This window comes from Egretta garzetta, unplaced genomic scaffold (genome assembly GCF_000687185.1).
Source record: "Egretta garzetta isolate BGI_Z169 unplaced genomic scaffold, ASM68718v1 scaffold323, whole genome shotgun sequence".
Classification (NCBI taxonomy): Eukaryota; Metazoa; Chordata; class Aves; order Pelecaniformes; family Ardeidae; genus Egretta; species Egretta garzetta.
The window spans coordinates 2372011-2395845 of NW_009259435.1; the positions used below are offsets into that span (position 1 = coordinate 2372011).

Consider the following 23835-nt stretch of genomic DNA (forward strand, 5'->3'; position numbering starts at 1 on the left):
TGGCGGTGAGCCGGCCCAGGGCCTCAGCGGGAGGGAGAGCACCCGCAGTGGCGTGGCCCACGCCGGTATCACTGCCTGTGCTTCGGGGAGAAAAGCTAGAACCTCCGCAGCGCGTTTTACTGAACTTACAGACCTCCTTTACAGTCTCCAGAGCCAGCGCTTCGCCGTACTTGTTCGGTTTGCCCTTGTTAGATCAGCTGCGAAGCGTTGGGGTTACCCGGGGCACCTGCAGGGAAAGGCGCTTACCGTGACGGGTGGGACTGAAACACGCTCTGCACAGTTTGGGTTTTATCGCCTGTTTGGTTTGGGAGAGCGAACCAATGCCTCTGTGCTGATGGTTTTTAAAGCTTTGCTTTAGGCCTTGTTCCACGTTTGGTTTTATGGCAGCGTCAGGTAGAGCCAATAGTAACAGTTTTATTGATGTTTGTGTCCAGCTTGTACTGTGAAGCGCCATAGACTGGAATAAACAGACTCTTTCTCAATGGAGCTCTTTCCTTTTCCTCAGCACTGGGTCGTATGTCCCCCTGTTTTCTAGTGTTCCTGACACATCCTGTGGTTCTGCTGACCCAAAAACCAGTTTGTAGCACACTGGTGTTCATGCACACGCACAGGTGAAGCCTAATAGGGTAGGAAGAAGCTTATCCCTATAGGTGCTTTTCAGCTGTAGTTTTATGAATAATGCAAGGTGGAATAAACTGATGCTAAAATTGGCAATACTGCCCTTTTTTTGCCCCAGGTCTTTACTGCTTTGTTGCTCTTCCCCTGTGCTGGGAAAAACATTTTTTTTTTGTGTTGAACTGGACTGGGGAACTGGTCTGACTTAAACCCAACCTTATTACAGCCAGGCTATTGGAATGTGCAGTCTGGTCTGAGTCGGGATCAACACTACACTCGCTTCTGGTAAGGTGTGAAGTGGTCAGAACATTGCTGCCACAGCTTCTGATGCTCCAGTACAAGCCTGTGGGTATGCTCTTATTTCCTACTGAAGGATGCAAGACTCATTTCCTTACGTAACAGATCCCAGAACAGCCCGAGGAGGTGGGAAAAAGGCTCTTGAGAATGTTTTTTTTGTTCAGGGGTTTTGTGTGTTTCGTTAAGGAGTGCCTACGAGGAGAAAAACTAAGAAAAACATCTGCTGTCATACATTAAACATTATGCATCAAGTATAAGGTATATGATGTGTTCTGGGGATTTACTGGAATACAGAGGATAAGCACAACAGCTTCAGGCGTGTTATTGTATGAAATAGCTTTTAAACACCTGTTGCATTAGTCATAAGACTATGAGGATGCCCAAATGATCAGACTTTAGTTTTAGACTTTTGTTTCTTGCAATTGTTATTGCCTCGGGTGGAACACCCTGTAGAGGTCGTTTAGGTAAACGCCGGTCTGAAATTGTGAGGGTGGAGCCAAAGCTGAAGTTCCATTAATCATTAGGTTTATGGCTTTAATATCTTCCATAGTTCTTGTATGCCATCGTCCTCCCCCAATTATACAAGCCTGTCTAATGCCTTGTCTGCATTAGTAGTCACATTGTAATTTTAAGAATGCTTTACTTCTGGTACTGTTTAATTCTTGAACTTTGTTCAGTCTAGACAAGAGAAGTAGATGGATTCACACTGGTTTGTCTGATATCCCTAAAGCACTTGAACAGTTTGAAGTCATTGGAACTGCATGGGCACTTACAGAAAAGCAAAAGACAAAACTGATTGGAAAAAGAGGCAGTTTGGTTGTTTAACCCACACTGTTTTCAGTTGTTCTCTACAGCATTATAAGATGATCTGGAAGCTCCCCTCATGGATAGTTTTGCTTTTAAGGGCAGCTTTGTCTCAACTCTTGTGAGCTGGGAAGCAGCTAATGGAGTTCTATTTTGTATGCTATTACTTTTGCTCAGTGCCTTGGTGCTGACTTAAATTTTAATTCCCTTTTAAGGGAAATGTTACTTCTCATTGAAAAACTCAAATTAAGACATCAGCCTGACATGTACATGGTCAGTTTTACTGTTTTGCTGTTACAGAGAACTGCCGTGTTACTGTTTTCATTCTTTTAGTCAAACTGGACAAGAATGCTTCCAGGAAATTGTCAGGGCATTAATTTTGATTTTTGGCTTGCATGAATATGTAATTTTTCACCTGAATGTATTGGCTGCAGCATCATTGTTTTAGCAGTCCAATGGCTCAGGGCATTTAAACAGCTTGTGAACAAATTTCAGTTGGAACCTTCCCACAGGTGATATAGCAACAAAAATTGGTCCTAAAAAGCATCAAAACAGTCTTGAGTGTGTTACCATAAAGAACTATGCATTACTGGTTTCTCCTGTTGCAGTAAGGAGTGTTTTGAAGGGACATCGCTAATAAGAATATGTACTTTGCTAAAATGCTTTTCTTCTTCAGGGTGCTTTGCTGCTTCCCGTATTTTCAGCTCCCCAGAGATGCAGGTAGATCTTAGTTATCCCTGCTGTACTCGGGAGGAGAGTTGATGTTTCTAAGGGTTTGTTTCTGTTTGCTTTGAAGTCAGTAGAAGAACAGACACTGACTTTTTTTTGTTAATTATTTTTGATTTTTTTTACCCCTAAAAAAAATATTTCCTTTGATTTCAATAAGGAGTCGAAATAGGCCTGAAGTAGCATGTCCAGCTCAGCTCTGGAAGAGCATGACTACACAGAGTCTATGCCAAGAAATAACATATTTCTTTTCCTTTTATCTCTAGGGCTGGGTCAGATCTGTCCGATCCCAGAAGGAAGTTTTATTCCTGCATATAAATGATGGGAGTTCTCTGGAAAACCTCCAGGTGGTTGCTGATCCCAGCCTGGAAAATAGGTTGGTCAATTGGAGATACTTGCAGAAATATCTGTGTTGACCGGTGCTTGGAGGGTCTGCTCAGGCTTCCTTTCCTGACCCAGTGACTCACCAGCTGGCACCCGACCATGGGAAAGGCACTACTTGCAGTCTGGGGGCCCCTGGATGTGTTTTTAGGATGGCAGGTGTCTCTTTTCCGCTCACTTGTCCAACATTCCTATCTTGTCCTAAATTCTATAGCTTTGTGAATCTATTCACATTCCCATCTACCCACTTAATTTTTCATTTTATCAGTTGAGCTGTATGGCTACAGTATCTCTTGTGATCTCAAGTGGTCCAGCTAAAATAACAGGAATCTCTTCTGAATGTAGTTGACTTTGATCAGCACCGAATTAAGCTGGTGTTTTTTCTTGGTTTCTTAGAGACCTGACTTTTGGAAGTGCAGTGGAAGTGCAAGGAAAACTGGTCAAAAGTCCTCATAGGATGCAGAATGTGGAGCTGAAAGCTGAAACCATCCGTGTGGTGGGACCTTGTGATATTTGGGTATGTCACTATGGCAGGAGTCTTAACTGGTTGGATCACTTTGGGAATTAGTTTCAAAAGGTCCAAGTATCCAGCAAAGCATGCTTCCGACTCTGTTTGCTTTAAGCCTGCGTGCTCCTGTAGGCTTTGATTTATCAGCGGTGTCTATAGCATATGTCAAAGGAGAAACATGGGATCACCATGAAAACTCTCTTCAGGGACAGAGCTGTTTCTACGTGGAGACTGGCACATGCTGACAGCTAAGAGTGTGCGTTTGTCCCACCCTGAAGCAGTTACCCATGCCAGGTGGTTTACCTGGCAAGCCTGGCTGGCGTACGAACTGGAAAAGCAGTGGGGCTGGCAAAACCCTCCAGACTGTGCAGGTGGAAGAACTGTGTCTGCCAGAGGCATATCTGGAACTGGCTTGCTGTTGCAGCAGTGAGGTGAACAGCTGGCTTTCAAGGGGGCTCAGCATCCAAAAGGCAGAGTATTTCAGAGCACTACTACCTTCTCTTGTGTTCATGGTTCTTGCTCTGCCATACGCATTATAAAATCCACAAAATAACTAAAAAGATAGGGAAAAGCCTCTAATTCTTCTCTGCTCTGTAATGACGATTGAGTTTTAGTAGGCAGAGATGGTATTCCGTGGATAGCAGTAAAATTGTATTGTCTCCAAGTTCTCATCCTTTTATTTTTCTTTCCTTGTTGGTTTTAGTCGTTCCCCCTGAAAATGAAGGAGAGGCACCCGCTGGAGTATGTCCGACAGTTCCCTCACCTGCGATGCAGAAACAACACGCTCGGCTCCCTCTTGAGAATCCGCAGTGAAGCCACTGCAGCCATCCACTCGTTCTTCCAGGTAGTCCCTTCTGTACTGTACAGTACACTGGAGTCTCCTTCTCTGGAGATATTCAAAGCCTGCCTGGACGATGTCCTGTGCAACATGCTCTAGGTGAACCTAGAGCTTTAGCAGGAGGGTTGGACTAGATGATCTCCTGAGGGTCCCTTCCAACACTTGCCATTCTGTGTTTCTGTGTGATTCTGTAAAACAATCCCTCAGTTTGGCTTCACAGCAGCACATTAGGAGGGAGGGAACGTGATGTCTTGACTGCAGGCTATGGATTCTGGACACGGTGGTTTTCTTCCCAGGCCTGGGCCTGACTGAGGCCTTGGCCAGGCTGTTAGCACATCTGTGGTCTTGCTAGCATCTTTCCACCAGTTTCCTGTTAGTTATTTTGTCCCTTTCACTAAGTTGCAATATAATTGCCTGTGAGTGTGTGTGGTCTGTGGAACACAACATAATACGGAGTTGTTTAACCCACCCTTAGCAGTGACCTTAACGGTCCTTGGACAGAAGCCTCTTCCCACACACAAAAATCTGGGATGCAGGACGAGTACTGGCAAACTGACTCAGAGCTTCATGTTACTCTTCTCAGTTCTTACCCTTCTATTACTGCGTTACAAGTCTGTGTGGATGCTGTTAGCTGAGATTAGGAGGCTCCAGTTTTGATGCATTTCAAACTGATGGGTGAGAGGCACCTGCGTTTTATGAATGTGTCACTCTTAAGCCATGGGCATGGTACAGGCTTTGTGCTGGTGGGGGGGGCAGCGAGTTAACTCTGATTCCAGATGCCATATAGAGACCATGCGATTCTTTGTGCATGTAGATAAAGAAAAGTAGTAAGCCCTCTAGCACACCCGAGCCCTTTCTTTGAAAGTTGTTCGTTAAAATAAACATGTTTTTGTTTAGATAAACTGGCTTTAGTTTGAGTAGAATCATATTCAGATTACAAAATTCATATGTAGTAAGTAATATGGCCCAAAGAACAGGTCAGAATTGTTGAGATTGAATTTCTGGTCCCAAGTACGCTGGTATTTGTCGTTTGCAGCAGCAAAGAAAGCTTGCTTGCTGGAGGAGTTACCTGTATGGAATTGCATGGTACATTGAAGATTATTATTTTTTTTAAGAGCATAATAGAAATAGTGTGTCAGGTAAAGCTGCTGTTGGTTTCAGCATTGTGCCAGCTCGTAAGGCGGAACCCAACTCTGCTGGGAGTCGGTCTTTACTGGTGTGGAGCCACTAGATGGCATTGCCTACAACCATTTGTGGTTTCAGACATTCACAGGGAAGCCAGCTGAGATACAAAAAAGCATCTTATTCTGACAAAGGCTTTAGTTCTCCAAATTAACTCCCGCTCAGGCTCTGACATATCTTCCTGTTTTAAATGCTCAAGAGCTGAGCAGTATTAAAAAACATAAAGTATCATTAGTTCAGCAGCAGCAGCTACACTAAAGTTATTTTTAAAGGGATAAGGAAGATTTGGTCCCAGACCTGATATTTGCAAATGCTCGTATCGCAACCCTCCTAGCACCAGGAACCTCTGTGCTTTGCTCTATTTCTGATGTAAGGAAAGCAGTCGTTTTAAATTGTCACCTACATCATCCCAAGAATGTTGCAATTTCCATCCCGACAATGTCAGAACATACAATAACTAGAAAGTATAATTGGAGCAGTTTCACTGTGCAGAGCTGTAAAGAGCTTAATGGTGAAACAAAGTAAGTGGGGTTTTTTGAATACACACTCAAAATTATCTAGACTCCTTGTAACCTTAAAAACTGAGGATTTTTAGCCTGTTCATTTCCAGCAGTGAATGACTAATACCAAATGCCTTTGGTTTGGATGTTGAAGGCTAAAGTGTCATCTTTAAATCTTCTGAGTATTGTGGTCCATGTGAGATAGGAACATTGTTTCTAGGCATGGTAAAATAGTTGCAATGTGAATGGCAACCTCGACTTTGCATATTAACTAACTTCCAGGTTTGTCAGGGCCAGTAATGTGACTTCACAGAATCACAGAATGGATTGAAGTATTTTAGGAGCTTTTATAAGGGAGACTGTGCAAGAATTTTTTATGGGATTCTCCTCTTCCAGACCTGTGCAGTTCACATTCCTTTCCAAAGCATGTAAGGGGTCTTATGTGTGAAATGTGCTTCATTCCTCATGCAGTGGTAGCAGTTGCTGCAATTTAGGCAATTTTCCCAAAACTCATGTAGGGTTGGGGGGCCATGTGACCAGCAGGTCTCCGGAGTATGCATGGGATTATGGTAGAGACCTGCGTTTTGTATTTGGTAAGCTAGAACTCCTCTCCCTGGGCAAAGAGGGTAGTTCTGGCTCCAAAATTTCTTTCTGTGTAGTAACTGGGTCTCAGTGGGGAGCTCCTGCCAGGCACTCGGCAAACCAAGGTCTTTGCTTCTGTAACCAAGGTAGCCTAGAGCTGACTACAGGGACTTTGCTCCCTCTTGGTCATGTTAGAGTACTTCCACAAAATGTGTTGCATGTCCATACAAGCCTTTTGATCCAAATTAATTTTAGTTTGATTCTCAGGTTGGACAGTAAATACTGCTCCTTTCTTAGCCTTTTAACTAGCTGGTGATAAGGGCCAGGACCTGTCATGTGAACGGTTGATTTGTATTATTCTGATAAAAGCTGTGAAACTAAGCTTTTGGGAACATTTCCTTTTTTATTTTTTTTATTAGTGTTTTGTGTAAATAGACAATGGGTTATGCTACATCATTGCCTGTATCATGGTAACTCTGGCACACCCTGATTTTAAAGGGGTTCCCTTTGTGCTAGTCATTACAGTGATGCAAGAGAAAATAAATCCTTTGTTCACAGCTGAAATCGGCTACTTCCAGGTTCTTGTTTGCCTTGACATGCACAGTTATAATCTCTGTGTTCCACTAGCGATCTCTCTAGTGAGACTAAGTTAGGAAGGTGATGGTTAGTAGGGTTCTGTTCCTGGTTTTGCCTCTAACATGCTGTTTGTGATTGTTGGAGGTCTGCTTGAGGTACCCATCCACCGAAAATTGGGTTGCAGATGGTTTAAAAGTCTATGGCTACGCTGCAGGGAAACCCAGAGAACAGGGGCTCACTCTTCATACAGCCCTCCTGGTTTTGGAGGCCTCTGCTGGATCTGTGAACTATTACACGAATGGGTTATTCTTCAGGTACCTAGAACATGACCAAGCCAGGGTATATCCTGTCTCTTAAAAAATCGGATTGACTTTGATATTTCCGAAGATGTGAGGTGGGACTGACACTTTCATAGTGGTTGGGTGTTTTTAAGGCCTCCCCTCCATGCAGTGTGTGATTTTTGTCATCTAACGCATTTGATCATTTCTCTTAGTGGACAACGCTAAGACAGTGTCTTCTGCCCAACCACCAGCTTCCAAAAAGCTGGAAGAAACTCCGTTGTTGAGGTTGTAGGGGTGAATTTGGTTGAAACTGCCCAAAAATATGAAAACACTGGAGGAGGTGAAAAGAAAGGGGAATGGTGTGGAGATGGGCAGTTGCAAAAACCCACAGGAATGGCATAAATCTCATTTGTTTATGAAACATGGAGGAAGAAGCAGAAGTAGTAAACACTGTTGTATAAATCTTGCTAGCATTTAGTTAGTCTTCTGTCTTTGTCCACGTAAGGCAGAAGTTGCCTAAAAGATTACGTGTGCTCTCCTGGTTGGGGACTGATAGTTGAGTTATGATGTGTGCTGGTTGATGTTATCCTTGAAGCTGACGTTTGATATCTTTAGCTAGTTAACTTTAGTGTTCTGTCTGTTCCAGGATAATGGCTACGTGCATATTCATACCCCCATAATTACATCAAATGACTGTGAAGGTGCTGGGGAACTCTTTCAAATTGAGGTAAGTTGGGTTGCATAAAGTCTGTTTTGATTTTTGCCTGCAGAGCAATTCTGGAGTTATGAAGGTTAGAGGAAATGTTTGTGTTTATAAAACCTTTCCTTTATGTACTTCTGTTATTATTTTTTTAATATAGCAGTCCTTTGCTTCAGCTAATAATTTAGACAGAGTTAAACAGATGCATCACTTTTTTTTTTTTTTTTTATTGCTGTTTTGTGCATTAATCAGCACCTTTTGTGCTGATGAGGTTTTTCTATCCCTGGTGCTGTGGAAAAGTTTTTACAAAGAACAACAGAGAAGGGGGTGAAACATCTTAGTAAATAGAAAGATGTGATCATAAGAGCCCAAGAGATGGGATGGGACATTCAGGACCACCTACTACATGCAAATATTTCTTAGCTTTGAAATGAGGGATGTAATTCACCATGAGAGAACTCCTTAAAAGAAAATCAGCAGTACTTAAAACTCCTTTTCACCTGTGTATATGTTCTTCCCTACAAGCTACTCCTGTTGTATGTCGGAATTCTCCCCCAGTGTTGCCAAGGGTCCCCGTCCATCCACCAAATTACTACCACAATCTGTCATTATATAAAGTACTTCACATCTTGGGTCAAAACGTCCTATGCAACTTAAATACAACTATAACCACTAAGATCTTCCCCACAGATTTATCATGATTCCTAACCCCCACATCCATGAATCATAAGAAATTCCATCTGCCTTTTATACGTCTATATTTGAAATTCACTCTTCTGTCTCAAACAATTACATCCATTGCCACTTATGCTTATCGGCTCCAGCCTTGCGGGTGAATCATCTGTAAGCAAAAGAAAAATTGTTGAGGTGGCATTTGCTTGCTGCGGGATCGCATCTTCCACTCTCTGCACAGCCTCATGTGTACTGGTTCTTCAGGATCTCGAGGTCTAACCTGTGCTACTACTAGTGATTCCCTTCCAGACCAATACATGTGGCTCAGCTTTTTGCTTGCTGGGACAATAGAGTTGATTAGTTAAACTAAATTGTTCCTGTTTAATTGAGATCCCTTAATGCTACCAAAGGTTCGTTCCAGGCTGTTGCATGCAAATTAAGATGTGAAAACAAGTGACACTTAATGATGAGAACATTATACAGTTTGCAGCTGTACAGTGTATTACGTCTTTAGTACAAATTGTATCCACTTGAAAGCTGTAAAGGATGCAGGACTGCAGCGTAGGTGGCTGGTAGTAGCAGAAGCACTGATGCAAGTGTTGATTGAGGTGCTGAAGTGTGAGTCTGAAACTTGTATAAACTGAATCTTAACTAAATCCATAGTTCAAGGCAAATGTCTTGCTCTCTCTCCAGTGTGATTACTTATTTGTAATAATACCCATCTTGGAGAAGTGTAGTGACATCTGTGCTTGAAAGGTGTGGAGTAAGTGCTGAGTCAGATCCCATTTAAATGGCCTGTGCCACAGAGAAAAGGCTTCAGAAACCCACTTGCTGCTGGGAAATAGGAAGTTCTCCCTGATTTCCTGTTTCTTCTTTGAGCACCACTTCATTGTCCGGCCTAATTTAGGACTGGGTTTTGTTTCTGCAAAGCTCTGTTCAGAATTGATCTTGGCTAGCAGAGATCCAAGACTATTTGCTATCCTAGTGTGACCACTTGACTCCACTGGAGTAGTGACACTGTTTCCTGACAGTGGAAATGTGGGGAAGATTAAGCCTTCCTTGGGCCGTGCATGTGAGGCTGTCAGAAATAAAAATAAGGGTGTGGTTTTTGCAGCAAAGCTCACAATCTCTGTATGCTTCTAATCAAACCAACCATCGATGCATTCCCTGTCTGCTGTATTCAGTCATTTTTAAAATAGCCCTTAATTCACTGCTTGCACAGGCCAATGGAGAAAACAAATTTCTGTTGCTCTTATATTTGGGCAGTAGCCAAGAATTACGGAGATGGGAATCAGTGAAAGTAATCTGCAAATTAGATTTTTTTTTTGATTTAAAACCCTAAGTCCAGAATTTAAACACTTTTTAAGACCTATCCTCTAGTTGTCACCATAATGTAAATTATAGAATCATAGAATCGCTTTGATTGGAAAAGCCCTTTAAGATCATCGAGTCCAACCTTTAACCTAACCCTGCCATCCCACCACTAAACCCTGTCCCTAAGCACCTCATCGATCCTTCTTTTAAATCCCTCCAGGGAGGAGGACTCTACCACCTCGCTGGGCAGCCCGTTCCAGGGCCTGACAACCCTTTTGGGGAAGAAGTTTTTCCTAATGTCTAGCCTAAACCTGCCCTGGCGCAGCTTCAAACCATTATTGGTGTCCTATTGCTCCTGAATTTGTAGTAGTTACAATACACCTGCTCCTTACAGGTTGATTTTTCTGCCTTTTTTTTTCTTTCCTTCAGCTCCCTTGGGCACTATATAAAACTGATAATCTCACCAGTTTAGCTGTCTTGTTGTGGGTGGAATAAATTGAAAACTTTGGCTGAGTAGCTTTCAGGACCCAAGTAGAGGCTGCTTTTGCACCATTGCCTTTTAATAGCTGTCTTCTCCCGCCTGGCACAATTTTAATCCTCTGACTAATGTCTGGTGGCTGCTCAGGCCCATGCATTCTTTGGAGATGGGGGAAAGTGAAGAGAGCAGGAATCTGTTTTTATATGAGACTTGAAGAGATGTTGGGGGAAAAAAGTACCTTGAGTTAGAAGGAAAAGGCTTTCTGAAGGCATATGATCTTTATTCCCAGACCTCTTAATCCTGTAGGATTTGTGTTTGTTTATATGTTCAGCTTCCTCATTATCTTCGTTTGGTTTTGGGCTTACTGATTAGTCTGTACATAGCTTTGGCTGGGATGTTCTCATACTGGGACTTGGGATGGGGGAGAATCCCTTCCCTCTCTGCTGGGCAAATCACTTCAGCTATATATTTTTAAAATGAAGTACCGTAACAGTGAAAAGAGGGCAGTAAGCAGAGATTTAAAAAAAATTAAAATAAAATCACAAGATTGTAAGAACTCCAGAGAAATCTTTTGCACTTGAGACTTTCTACACCTGAAAAGTATAGGTTTGAGGAGAAACTGCCAGAAGTGTAAATCAGCAAGGTAGACCCTAAAACACATGGAGAAGATCAGCAACACCCACTTGTGGATGTCTGCACCTTTGACGGTGTTTGCCTTTGGAACTCTGGAGTGGGGGAAGCCTCTTTCTTGTGCTGCCTTCTGTAAAGTAAACTGACTCAAAACACCAAAAGACCTTTGAATGTTGAAAGCTGGGGCTTAGTAAAATGCAAAGTAGGAGGAGGTAATTTTTGAAATAAGGAGAATTCAGATCAGCAGGGTAAGACTGCCCTTCTACTTTAATTTAATCTGAGAATAATTCCTCCATGCCGGGTTTCTCAGCACCACAGACCAGATCCTTTCCTCACAATTTTCTTTTTTTCTTCTGAAGTCTAAAATTCTTAGCAGCTTTGTATGTTGCAAGAAACTTTACCCAGTCCCCTTCTGGGGCTGCTTCCTAGGAAATCTGCCTTTCTTTTGTCTTTGTGACCCAGCTGCGTGTCTGTTCCTTGCTATTTTCAGAAGCCTCCCACTCTGTCTGCAGTGTTGAAGGCTCCCTGCTTTCTGGGTCTCTTGCTCTGTCTTTTCCACTTTACTCCCTGGCAAGTTCCCTTGCTTGACTGTCCTCAGCAGCTGTGGAGAAGATGGAGGCTCCTCTGCACTCTGGAAGAGTCTTTCTGGTCCAGGACATTCCAGCCGGTATGATGAGGCCCTGGACAGGCACTTTTCCTGCTGCCCAGATGCAGCCTTTTAAAAGAACTCATCCTGCAGTGAGTTACAAAGCACAACAGCTGTATTGGCGTTCACAGCTCTTTGAAGTAGATCTCACATGTGTTTTGTATTGCCCGTGGCCTTATTCCTTCCTGGGGACCTTGCTCTATGTGTAAGGAGTGCTGCATTCTACCTGTTGGCTCCAGCGGAGGTAGTATGTGCTCTGTGTCAGGCTTGTCTCTTCCCACACACATACCTCATTGCATTTGGGTGGTGTTTGACTGAATCCAGGGTCTGGATCAGGCTGTTTCATTATTTGAAAGGATTCTTAACGGCATGCCCAAAGAACCATCCAGGTATTATTCTTCTCTAAAATGTATCCAGAGATTGCATGGTGTTTGGCTTTTGAGGTTTTTTTGCCACCTGCTCACAGGAGTGAATGTAAAAGTTTCTACATACCTGAAGGGTACAAGTTCATGGCTGTGCCTACTGTGACACCAGAAATACTACATGCCTGCTGCTCAAGATGCAGAAACCTGCTCCTACCAATCCTTTGGTACTGCTGCCTTGTCAGCACCAAGGAAGGCTGGGATCTGCTGGGGAGAATCACAGTTAAATGCAACAGTATTAGGGTCTGTCAGGTGTTTTCTCCTTAGAGATGTGTCAGTCTAGGAGGCAGCCAGTCCCTGGGAGACTGGGACTTCAGAGAGGTGCTCAGCAGATACCAGGGTAAGCTGGAACTAAGCTAAGGGAGAGCTTGCTCTTTCCTTTTCTAGCTCTCCCAGTTTCTGCTTGTTTCTACCTGGTTCATCTCCATCTGTAATTACAGTCCATGTTTGAGATGTTTGTCTCAGCAAAACCAGCTGCTGTTGCCCAATACAAGTCCAGCTGATCAGAATTAGGACTGGAATTGCAAGGAGAACTTCTTGAAAGTTAGGAATTTTGAAGTAGTTGTCTAAAAAGGAAAACCCAATCATGTTTATAATGGGACATCACAGAGGGCAGGTCCGGATTAAAGACGTGGTGCTGTGAAGCTTCAGTAGCATGGTGGTGCGGGCCTGGGCTAGAGCTGCAGCAGTGATTTCTGTGAGCTTTTCAAGTCTTCTCTGATCCCTTCATGCATTTGGCTTGCATAGAGTGAAAGACAGAATCAAACGGTTTGTACCCTCCTGAAGCTAATTGCCTCAAGTAAAAGTTAATACAAGACTGACATCAAAGGGAATAATTTTAAATTAAATCATTAGACATTTGAGGAGATGGAGAACAAAACAGGTACTAAATCCAGTTGTTCTCGTATTTAGAATGAGAATAAAAAGCCTTTGATGTTGTCATCGGATCCGAGTATGTTTATAGCACGTTTACTTTGAGACACCAAGATGTTTCGTACAGATTCCCCCTCCCTCTTTCCCCATTATAATTTGAGTAGCTTTCGACTAGGGTATGGAGAGCACTTGAAAGCAAGCACATTATTCCCCCCTAATCCTTTATCAGGTAGGTGTTTTGGGGTTGGGAAGAGGGAGAAAAGTCCACCTAATTGAAATAAAAGCACTGCAGAGTTGTTGCTTAATTTTGCTCGTCATGGACATGAAGCTCACTCAGTGAAGGGATAGCATCACCTACTATTTATTATTTGTCTTCTGCCAGTGTTTACAACAAAGAAGCAAGCTTGATGTAAAAGGTTGAGCATAAATCTGGAGCACAGGCACTTGAAAACATTGGCCCGATCCTGTGCTTGAACGTGTAAAGTGGAGGAACCACCCCTACTGGGTTAGTCGATATTTGTACACATGAAATAAGTGAAGCTGCTAATTATGGGATACGTCCTTGCTGATGGGGTCCCTTCTGAAGGAAAAGGGAGGCATTTCATTTTCCCTGCATCACAGGTGGGTTGACTTTTGCAGTTCACAACACCCGTTCATCAAGCTTTGTGTCTCAAAATGAGGGAGAGGAAGTGGGCAGCTATGGGGAGGCGAGGTGATCGAGTGGTGATGGGAGAGTAAAATTTTATGTAAGCATTGCTATGTTTGCTCTTCACTTTCTGTTGGAAGCCATCCAGGAGCTGCTCGCAATGCAGACATGTCTTGGGATCGCTGTGGGCTCTCAAACTGGCTGCAGGTTTTTGTAAGTCCAGTTGAGCTGTAGACTTTCTCACACTCTTCCTCCAGTCGCTTACTGTTGTGTCTATTTTCTCTTTGCCTCTCTGAGATTACATCTGATTTGGAGAATGAAAAATGACACAAAGTCATTATAAATAAACCAAGCCCCAGCTCCTGGAGACAGCTGTATCCTGTTTGTAGATTTGGGGGGGAAGTCTTGAGATTTCATTGCTGATTTCTTCTGTTCTTTTCCTGCTTCTAGTCTGCCTCTTTCTCGTTGTTTAGAAGTTGCATCCTACAGGATTAGGTGGGATTTTTTTCACTGATGGAACAAGGAATGTAGCTGAACTAAGCTTGCAGGAGGGGAAACTAGAGTGGTACATGGCTCTTTAATGGCTCTGAGGCTGCAGTATGTGGATGTTTGTATGTTTATTAATATCCTTATTGTTTTTGAGCAAATACTCTGGGTTTATTTGAAGAAAACAATAGGGGCCTCCTTCTGCATCCTTCGGTGGTGTTTGGGTTTTTTAGAACTGCAAAACCCATGAAACAAAGGAAACAGTTCTGGGGTTACAGCCACAAATTGTCATATTTCCACTGATTGAGCAAGGCAAGTTTGCTCTCTTCAGTGTGATGCTGTGAAGAGATAAAACTTCCTTGTGATCTGAGATCTTTGGCAGTCTCTGTTTTATCTTTGTGATGAGCACCAGAGCTTTTTGAGAACAAAAGCAACACCTTCCGACTCATTGAGAAAAACAGCAGGTTGTAGAATGTCAAAGGCTGACAAACAAGCCTGAGCCTAGCAACCTCCCTGTGACAAAGCAAGCTGGGGGGTAGGGTGACTGGAGGCAGTGGCATGCTTAGCTGAGCTAGCAACACTTAGCAGACCTCCTAGAAACTACACTTCAAAAAGTGGCTATTTCAAACTTATCTCAGAAAAAGCATTCGTTTGGAAGTGAATGTACATCAGCCAAACCTCAGATCAGCTTTGAAGTTTCTTTCCTCCTTTCTCGTGACCCTTTGCCTCCTCAAAAGCTCAGGGATGACATTGAAATGTAGAAAATGCTGAAACAAAAATCTCATTTATCTTTGTGCTTTTTTAAAAGCCACAGAATTATGACCTCTAGAGATCATCTAATCCATCTCACTGCGCTCAAACAGGGTCAGCTAGAGCAAGTTGCCCAGGAATCTGTCCCGCTGAGTTTTGACTGTCTCCTCAGATGGAGACTTCACAGCCTGGGCAACCTGTCCTCAGGTTTGACCACCCTCATAGTAAATAAAAATAGTTTATTCTTGTTTTCAGGTGAAATTTCATGTGTCTTTTTTTTTAAATTTGAGTCCATTGCCTCTTGGCCTCTCAGTGAGCACCGCTGAGATGAGTCTGGTTCCTTCTTCATTCCATTCCCTCAGGTATTTATACACATGGATAAGATCCCCCTGAGCCTTCTCTTTTCCAGGCTGAAGTCCCAGCTTTCTCAGCCTCTCTTCATATGAAAGATGCTCCAGTCCTTTAATCATCTTTGTGGCCCTTTGATGGACTCACTCCAGTGTGTCCATGTCTCTCTCGTACTGGGGAGGTGAGGACTTCACCCAGCGATCTTGGTGAGTCACTGTCACCCGTGCTGAGCAGAGGGGAGTGATCTCCTCCCTCTGCCCGCTGGCAGTGTTCTGCCTAACCCAGCCCAGGAGGCTGGTGACTTTCTTCCATCAGCTTGGTGTCCTTATGTTCAAATGACTTTTAAAGTGCTCGACATGGAGGTCTTCTAATTTTTCTTTTGTGCCTGTAAATTAAAACCCAAAAATATACCATCACTTCAATGGGACTTCTTTTTTTCAGTCAGTTTTTCATAATGAAACACTGAAGTTGCTAAATTTTCCATTACTCATTTTTTTATGCTTAAAATATCTGGTGACCTGAAAAAATATGCAAAAGCTGAAATGAGACATAGTTTGTTTTTTGGTGCCTATATAATGTGTACGCTGTGATGTTTCCAACTCCATATTGTTTCAGTTCTGCTTTGTTTGAAGACCAAATAACAAGTCTTAAGAGGATAGTGCAATCCTTTTTTTTTTTTTTTTTCTTCTGCTCTCTGTTGGTCTTCTTGCAATGGAAACAAATTCATTTGCGCATGAAAAGGAAGTAGCACTGGTTTTAAGTCTGCTAAAAGTCGGTGCACCTGACACGGAAAATAGTCTTCCATTTTCTCATCAGACTTGAAATTGAATTTTGAAGGCAGTGCTGCCTGAAGATTCAGGCTTCCACATGGTAGAGATTCTTCCCTTCTACCCCTCACTGTTCATCTTGGTAGGAAAGAGAGAGAAATCCAGACTTGTATTTGGAGATTGGGTTGATAGGCTGTCATCTTTCTTTTGTATGTTGCTGGGCAAAAAGTTCCTCAGCAGATGTTCCCAAGGGATTTTCATTTTTTGTGGCTGCATTTCCCAGAAACATGGGATGTGGTTTCTCCACCCGCTCCCAAACCCATAAGTAGGTGAACCCTTAGCTATATACGTGTTACTTTACCAGGGAACCAAATACCAGAGGCTACTGTAGAAAATCTGCATTTCTGCCACACTTGTTCGCAGTCTTGCTTGTAAAATGGTGAATATGTCCTTCCTGGTATTTTATTTTACATTTTGTTACCTCTTCCCTTTCTGCAATGTCATTCCTAATTCAGCTCACGGATGATTAAACTCATAAGTTACGCAATTCTTTTCTTTGAGTAAAATTTAGAGCTCCTGACATACCCACATACAACGGCAAGAGGTGAGAAGTGAAGAGCCACATACTCCTTTAGCTTTGTACAAACCGTGCCACCCACAAAGTTTTGGGCAGTCAAACTCTATGAAGCTATGTCATCTTAACAAGTTACTTCCCTCTCAGCTGAACTGATATAACTAATTGCTGGGGATCCAATTACCAATCCCTGTTAGTTTTGAGAAATATCTGAAAGAACTGCACCTCCTTTCTCTGTGCTAACATGTCCAAGCTTTGCTGGTGATACTGGAGGTAAGTGCCACGGTTCACAAACTTGTTCTGCAAGTTGTTGTGATACCTACAACCCATATCCTCATAAGTCACTGAAAGTGGAGGCAGGAGCTGTGGTGTTTCCCGCTTAAAGTATGGCTTTTCGCTACACAGATGCATTATTTGCATCGCACCCCTAGAAAGAGAAGGCCCATTATCTTCTGGGGGTTTTTCTTAACATGTTTTGCTTGAATAGGTTTTAGAACCTGTTAACAGTCTGAGCAAAGATGGGGAGTGTTGTATTATGACTTACCACACTGTTGGATTCCACCTCAGCAGTGTTTGGGTTGAATCACAGGGAATTTCGTAAGAGAAAAAAGGGAAAATAAGCTGGGAGCTGTGCTTTTATTCAAACGCCAATAGTCTAACTTCTTGCTCATGTTTTGACTTCCAGGCATCAAACAAGGCAATGGAATCTGTGGACAAGACCCATTTTTTCAATGTGCCTGCCTTCCTGACAGTTTCTGGCCAGCTCCATTTGGAAGTGATGGCAGGGTGAGCAAAATGAGAAGTTTTTAGCTTGATCTGTGGGATCTTCTCAGTTGGTAATTTTGCCCCATTGGTATCCATTAGATATCTGCCACATGTGTGCCAGAAACAAATTGAGCATCAGTGGCTGGGTAATGGTGCGGGAGGCCAGCCTAAGCAAGGGAAAATTAGACCGCTTTTTAATTCTGGTCTATGAACTAGTTTTAAATACTGGGAGTCTACCTCTGCTTGCCATGGATTGGAAATACTGGATGGAGACGTAATCTTTATGGGAATGACTGTAGGATTGTTGCTATTAACTGTAGTACCTTAAGTGGCTTTTTGTTGTTGTTCACATCTGGCATGTTTCAGCAAGAAAATCTTTTTCATTTTAGCTGTCGCATTCCTTTCTTCTTTTCTCCTTTTTTCCCAGGCTTCCTTTTTCTGTCTCCTTCATCTTCCTGTTGTGTTTCTTCCTTCTGTCCATTCTCACTTCTCCTGTTTCATGGCTTTCATGCTTGATGCTTTGTTTACTCTAACCACTAAAGTGATCACAGTCAAATAGTTAATACTGACTTTGATTTAAAAAAAAAAAAAAATCCTTAAGCTTTTAATGTTAATATTTCACTGAGATTGTTAGGGGTGAAAGTGTCAGTCTGTCAGAGAGATGGTTCCCTTTGATTAGGGGGGTTTGATCCTCACCTACACTACATTTTCCCAATAAATTAACTAAATTAATATGTTAAACAGATGGAGTCAAATCAGCCCAATCCCTTATCTGAAGGCATGGTTTTCTGAGCGCTTGCAGTGTGGGTTCTCCTCAGACATGGTACTTCAGCCAAATCACTGCTTGCCAGCTGAATGGCTGATAAAGCCTGTCAGGGACCAGGTCTCAGGCCAGTAGCACTGGAGTTGTTTGCCGCTTGCCAAGGAGGGTCGTCATGCACTTACAGTGACTTTAAAGTCACTTCTAAAGGGATTAGTTACTGTCCAGTGCAAATCTCCTGAAGGTGAGAGGGATAAAACTTCAGAAAATGTGAACTTGGAAGATCTGCTTTTTTATGTGGAAGTTCTAATGAGTATTTCTAATAGTCTTAGCATTTGCTGTCCATGCCTCACGTTCAGCGTTGACAACCAGATAATAAATGTTTTGTTGGTTTTTGTTTAATCACTGTTGCAACAGTTTAATTGGCTGCAGTGAAACTGCTCAAAGGGCAAGTTTTGCGTATAAATTGAAAGGTATAAATTACTCCAGAAAGTTGTTTTCTGCCTGGCTGGCTTGTTATCTCTGAGAGACGGTGTCTATTCTCAGACCACCTAGACGGCCATGGTCTGCTGAAATACTCAAGCTAAAGTTTCTCGATGGACAGAATGTAACTGTAGGGGTGGTAGAGTTTTTGTGTCCCTAAAAGAAGATGAGGTGATGTACATTTGTACGTGTTAGACTTCAGTGATTGTCATGCATTGTGACCTTTATTGAAAGGTGTAATTCAACAAATAAGTCCAAAGAAAAAGTATGTATTGTAATGATTAACTTGAAATGCAATCTCACTCTCTTACATCAGTCAGATGGGCAGATGCAAGACCTGTCTGCTAAATGTTTTTTCCATCAATATCACTGAGGTGCACCTTGCTCTCTAAGGATGGGTTAAAAAAAAATCAATGCTCTGCAGCATGCAGTACATTACATGACAGCTTCACGTTCTTATTTTACAGTAGCCTGTTGTTCTTACAGGCATTTTAAATGGATCCAGCGTCATCTAAATTTAGATAAGCTGTGTTGATTCATAATGGGGCATAGCTGTTCTGTGAACCTCCTCCTTTTGTTTTGATTTTATTTAAGCACACTGAGGTTTTGAGGCCTACAGTTCAAGTGGTATTGAATCTCTTCAGTCTTCAAAAATAGATCAAGCTCTTCTGGATGCAGAAGCACCATAGTGATGCATCACAGTATTAACCCTCTAGATACTGTGAAACCTTTTAGATACTCTGGAGGTTTTATTTGTGGTTATCAAGTTGGTCTTACTCTGTGATCTCCTACATGATCAAAGAATATAAGTGCGTAGCAGTAACCAGAGCTGCTTGGCAAACAAATGTGTTTTGATGGTGCTTTCAGAGTAGTAAAAAGTGGGAGTTCTTCTCTCCCCCAAATGGAAATGTTCTCATCTTCCCAGTAGACAAAGCAGCCAAAAGAGTGAAGGTTTATGTGTTTGAGATTTGATCCTGTGAAATTTACCCTTTGTTTTAGCCAGACTAAGTTTTTTCATGCCCAGAAAAGGAGCTATTCTTCAAAAATTCCCTTTAGTTTACATAAAATGTTGACTTGCTGCAGTCTTAAGGCTTTCAAGAACAACTGAGTCCCTGAGAATTTGTGGGAGGAGACCAAGGTAGAAATGCATGGGAGACCCTTCCCCATCCAGTCTTGGCCTGTATCCTGTTGTGACTTCCTGTGAGATGTGGGAGTGCAGAGACAGATCCTGCAGAATTCCATTAGATACCAGGGGTGGAGCAGGATAGGTATGAGAGGCAGGGAGGAATTTGTCCATGGGGTTTATGTAGTAGGGAACAGTAAGTCAGCTAGGTCATCGTGTCTGTTTGGAGTTAGGTTTTAGCTTTACAGAGCTCATGAGCAACCTCCAAGCTGTGGTTGGAAAAGTCTGGGCAGGAGAGGCCTGGGGAAGATTTACCAGATGTGTCTGGAACTAAGTCTTCTGCTGTCCTTGCTGAGAGTTCATCTGCAGCCCACAGGGTATCATCTGAATACCCGTGCCTGTGTGTCGTCCCGGCTCAGGGCTCCATTTTACAGCAGGACTGCTTGGTGCTATTCCTGATTACAGGAGAGGCAGTGAGCCGTTTATAATTTGTGAGTTTTTAACCTTTTTCTTTGAGGAAAAGTGGGAAGAGAGGTGTTCTTGCATTTATTGACTGTCTGCTGTGCATGCTTGTTATTGAAGGCAAGGTCAGAGAAGTTCATCTTGTCTCTCCATATGACGCCAACAGCCTAGTCGGCACAATTTCTCATTTCATTGTACTTCATCTTTGCAGTGATGCCATCTAGGTTGACCGCTCAGGGTGTCTGAATCATTCTCAGCTGCTATAAATCTATAGGCTCTTTAAGGTCTCCAGAAAAGTCTTTATTCAGTAATACAGCTCTCCCCTTCTCAGTCTCAGATGAGTCAGTAACCAGTGTATGTGGTAGAAGCTTGTAGGACTGTGTGTGTCCTGGTAACTGGTTTTAAATGTCGTTGGTTTGCTGTGAAGTCCTGTGGCATTTCCTTGCCCTGTGAATCCTCTGGTGAGGATAAAGGCCCCTTTGGGGACCTGAATGAGGCTGGAGGGTCTGCAACAGCTGAAGATGATTCAGAGGCATACTGGAGACAGCCAAAACCAATGGTTGCCAAGAATAACAGCTCACTGGCTGTATTTACTCTCTATTTATATTTTTTTTTTGTCTCCTTTCACCCGTCTGCACTTCCCACAAGCTCTACCTGCTCCTGTCCTTTCAGCCCTTCTTGCTAATAGTTTACATCATTGTTTTGCATTGATTTTCCACGTGCCATGTTTTGTCCCAGGCACTGTCTGTTCTGGCTTTTGCATCCTCAGCTTAACTAAAACTGCTTTTCCCAAAAGCTCTGGGGGCTATCCCCTCCCTAAACTGCAGAATAAGTTCTCATTCCTTGCTCTCCCTAGCTCTTTTCTCTTACCAGATCTTCAGTAGCTTTCTCCTCTCTTGTTTGTCTCCTGTTCTCTTGAAGTTCCCTGCAAATGTGTGAAAGGCTGAGGGGCAACCTAATAGCAGCCTGCTAGGACATGTGAGGAGGTTATCAAGCAGACAAGCCTGCTCTTTGCAATGGTGAACAAAAGGACAAGGGACAATGGGAGTAAGTTGAGACAAGTGAAGTTCTGAGTCATCACAAGGAGATCAGCCAAGCATTGGAAAAGACTGCTGAGAGAGACTGTGCACTCTTCATCCTTAAAGGTTTTCAAGACCCAGCTAGATAAAGCCTTGCGCAACCTGGTCTGGGCTTCTCGCTGACCCTGCTTTGAGCAGAAGACTGGACCAGCGACCTCCTCAGGTTCCAGCCTGAATTATTCTGTCCTTCTAAATTTATTCTTGGTTTCATTCTCATTTTCCTCTCCACCTATCTCATCCACAAGACCATCCCGGTGAATTCTGTCTAGTACATTTTCAGTTCAACGTCTCTCCCCAGGACCCGTATTTTTCTGCCTAACTTAAAATCTCAGCCTTTCATACTGACACCTGTCTGTTAATGTCTAGCTATCAAACTTGGTTTAGTTGAAACATAATTAATCCCATTCCCTTCTCCTCACGGAAGTCCCCTTAATTTCTAAACCATCATGGATTTTGCTGCTATTTTGCTTATTCCAGATATTATCTGCAATCTTGCAACTGTTTTTTCTGGTTGCAGAGAGGCTCTAAAAAAAAAAATCTCAGTCATCCAGACCATTTTAGCTGTGTCTGCCTGAGTTTGCAGAGACCTGAGTGCAGTGAATTTCCTGCTGTTTTCAGAAGATACTGAAATCACAGTGATTTCACTTTGAAAATGCCAGTACTTCACTGCTGTTCAAAGCATGGAAGAGAGAGAGAGAACTGTTGTTTTGGGTTGGTGTTCCAGAAAACACTGCAGAGCTGGAAAGAGATGTGTTTGAGGCCGCCTTCCATAAAAGAGGCTTCATTTTCAGCAGTCTGGCAAATGCAGCCTTAGAATTTGATTCCAAAATGACCTGCTAATGATGGAACAGATTGCATTGTCTTCAAGCAAATATTTGCTCTACATTGTACAATTTGAAATACTTTTGAATGCAGCTGCAGGAATGATGTCCAGTTGTATAACATTCCTGTTGCTAAGAATTAACAAAAATAAATGTAATTATTTATCTTGGATGCCTGAAAAAAATGTCTGATATTTCTTTGCACAACATTTGCTTGAGTCTGACTCACAACGCAGACTCTTATAATTAGCACACTAACTTCCATTAATTAGACTGATACTTAATTGGAACTATAAAAAGCAACCCTGACATGTCTGGTTTTAATCAATTACCACATGCTCCAGTCTGGTTCATGACTGCCGCAGTGATTGTTCATGACTTTGTATCACTGGGAGGCTCCGTGCATGAGCTTCGTGGGTACAGCAGTGAGCCTAGGGTCGCTTGGCTGGTTGGAGCTTTACGGTCTGCATGGACATGCTGTTGGTCCTTTCTCCCTCTCCACTTTTTTGGGAGGGGAAGCAGGCAATTCCCTTGCAAGGAGCATGGTGAGTGTGCTGAGAGTAGTTACCATTTGGCCACGTCCCAGGGATCCACTCATCAGGGGCTGGGTGCAGTCCCAGCAGTGTCTTGGACTATGTGCTCTTCATTTTGTCTCCTGACTGTAAAAATCGTGTGCAGGTAGCAAAATAAGAACAGGTTTTACACTTACCTGGTGAAAGGTGTCATCAGCTGAAAGTCTTGATCTTCCTTTTACAAGTAAGCTAAGATAAACCTTTCTGTTTCTGTCTTGAATCCACTGCCCAGCCCTTTTTCCTTCTCTGAACACCTTGTCATTCCTGTTTGAAGCAGTAGTAGATGCCGTAGGATCCATGTCAGAAGATCCCACCATCCAGGCTTGTGTAGGGCCTTGCATCTGAGCTTCGTGCATGTGCCCAGACAAAACGTGAGACCTGCAGGGGGTTTAAGAAACTGTGGCTTTGTGAGTTACAATAAGGCTGTTATAACCCTCTGCCCGCGTGTTCCCCCGTGCCGTAGTAGCCACATTCATCATGGCTTCTGCAAACTTGTTTTCCTTTAGGAGTGAGGCCGGCAAGAAGCCTGCGGGCGGTCTGTTACTGCAGCTCAGCTGATCGTCAGTGGCTTACGACACCGTGGCAAATGATTGCTGATGAGAGTGTGAACATGTCCTGTGTTCAGGCTGCAGCTCCTGCTCCCTCGGTCCATGCCCCAAGAATTGGCACCAGCCTGAGATGCTAAGGCAGGCAGCTCCATCCCTCTTTGCTCCTACAGCTTTCCTTAAAATAGATGCACAAATCCAATAGTGTGCGCCCTGAATTTCTTCAAGGGTTTGCTGTTACTGCATAGTAGTAGAATGTGGATATAGCTACATGTCACGGTCAGCTGGAATGTGTTGCATTTAATATAGTTTTTAGTAATTTTTTTTTTAGTACAGTTATTTCTTTAGTTACCATAGAATTTGAGGCCTTGGAGATTTTAAGTAACTACACCCAAACTTTGAAATGTGGCCTGAACCATGACTCCCTTTGTGCAGAAATGCACCCACTGATGCAGTTTCTTGCTGTGATTCATTATTTGCGGAGCTTGTAGAACCAGTGTCCATCTGCAAAAAAAAAAAAGATTTAAAATTAAAAAAAAATAATCTTCATAGCTGTTATAATGCAGTTTCTGGAGAACACGTGTTTTTTCTCATCTGAAAGGAAGATTTAACACAATTGCTTCCCCCCG

At 42.9% G+C, this 23835-nt stretch overlaps 1 protein-coding gene across 3 annotated transcripts in view; it reads left to right on the forward strand.

The window, feature by feature from the left end:
- The window catches only part of NARS2 (asparaginyl-tRNA synthetase 2, mitochondrial), a 63017-nt gene that overhangs the window by 8365 nt on the left and 30817 nt on the right, over positions 1-23835 (forward strand). The window contains exons 3-7 of one of the 3 annotated variants that reach the window (XM_035892700.1): positions 2709-2818; positions 3220-3340; positions 4035-4175; positions 7937-8017; positions 17282-17382. In XM_035892700.1, coding sequence (XP_035748593.1) covers positions 3281-3340; positions 4035-4175; positions 7937-8017; positions 17282-17382 — 383 coding nt within the window. In that variant the 5' untranslated portion in view covers positions 2709-2818; positions 3220-3280. Of the gene's footprint in view, positions 1-2708; positions 2819-3219; positions 3341-4034; positions 4176-7936; positions 8018-17281; positions 17383-23835 lie in introns of those variants that run through there. The other 2 variants (XM_035892698.1, XM_035892699.1) reach the window with 2 other exon arrangements.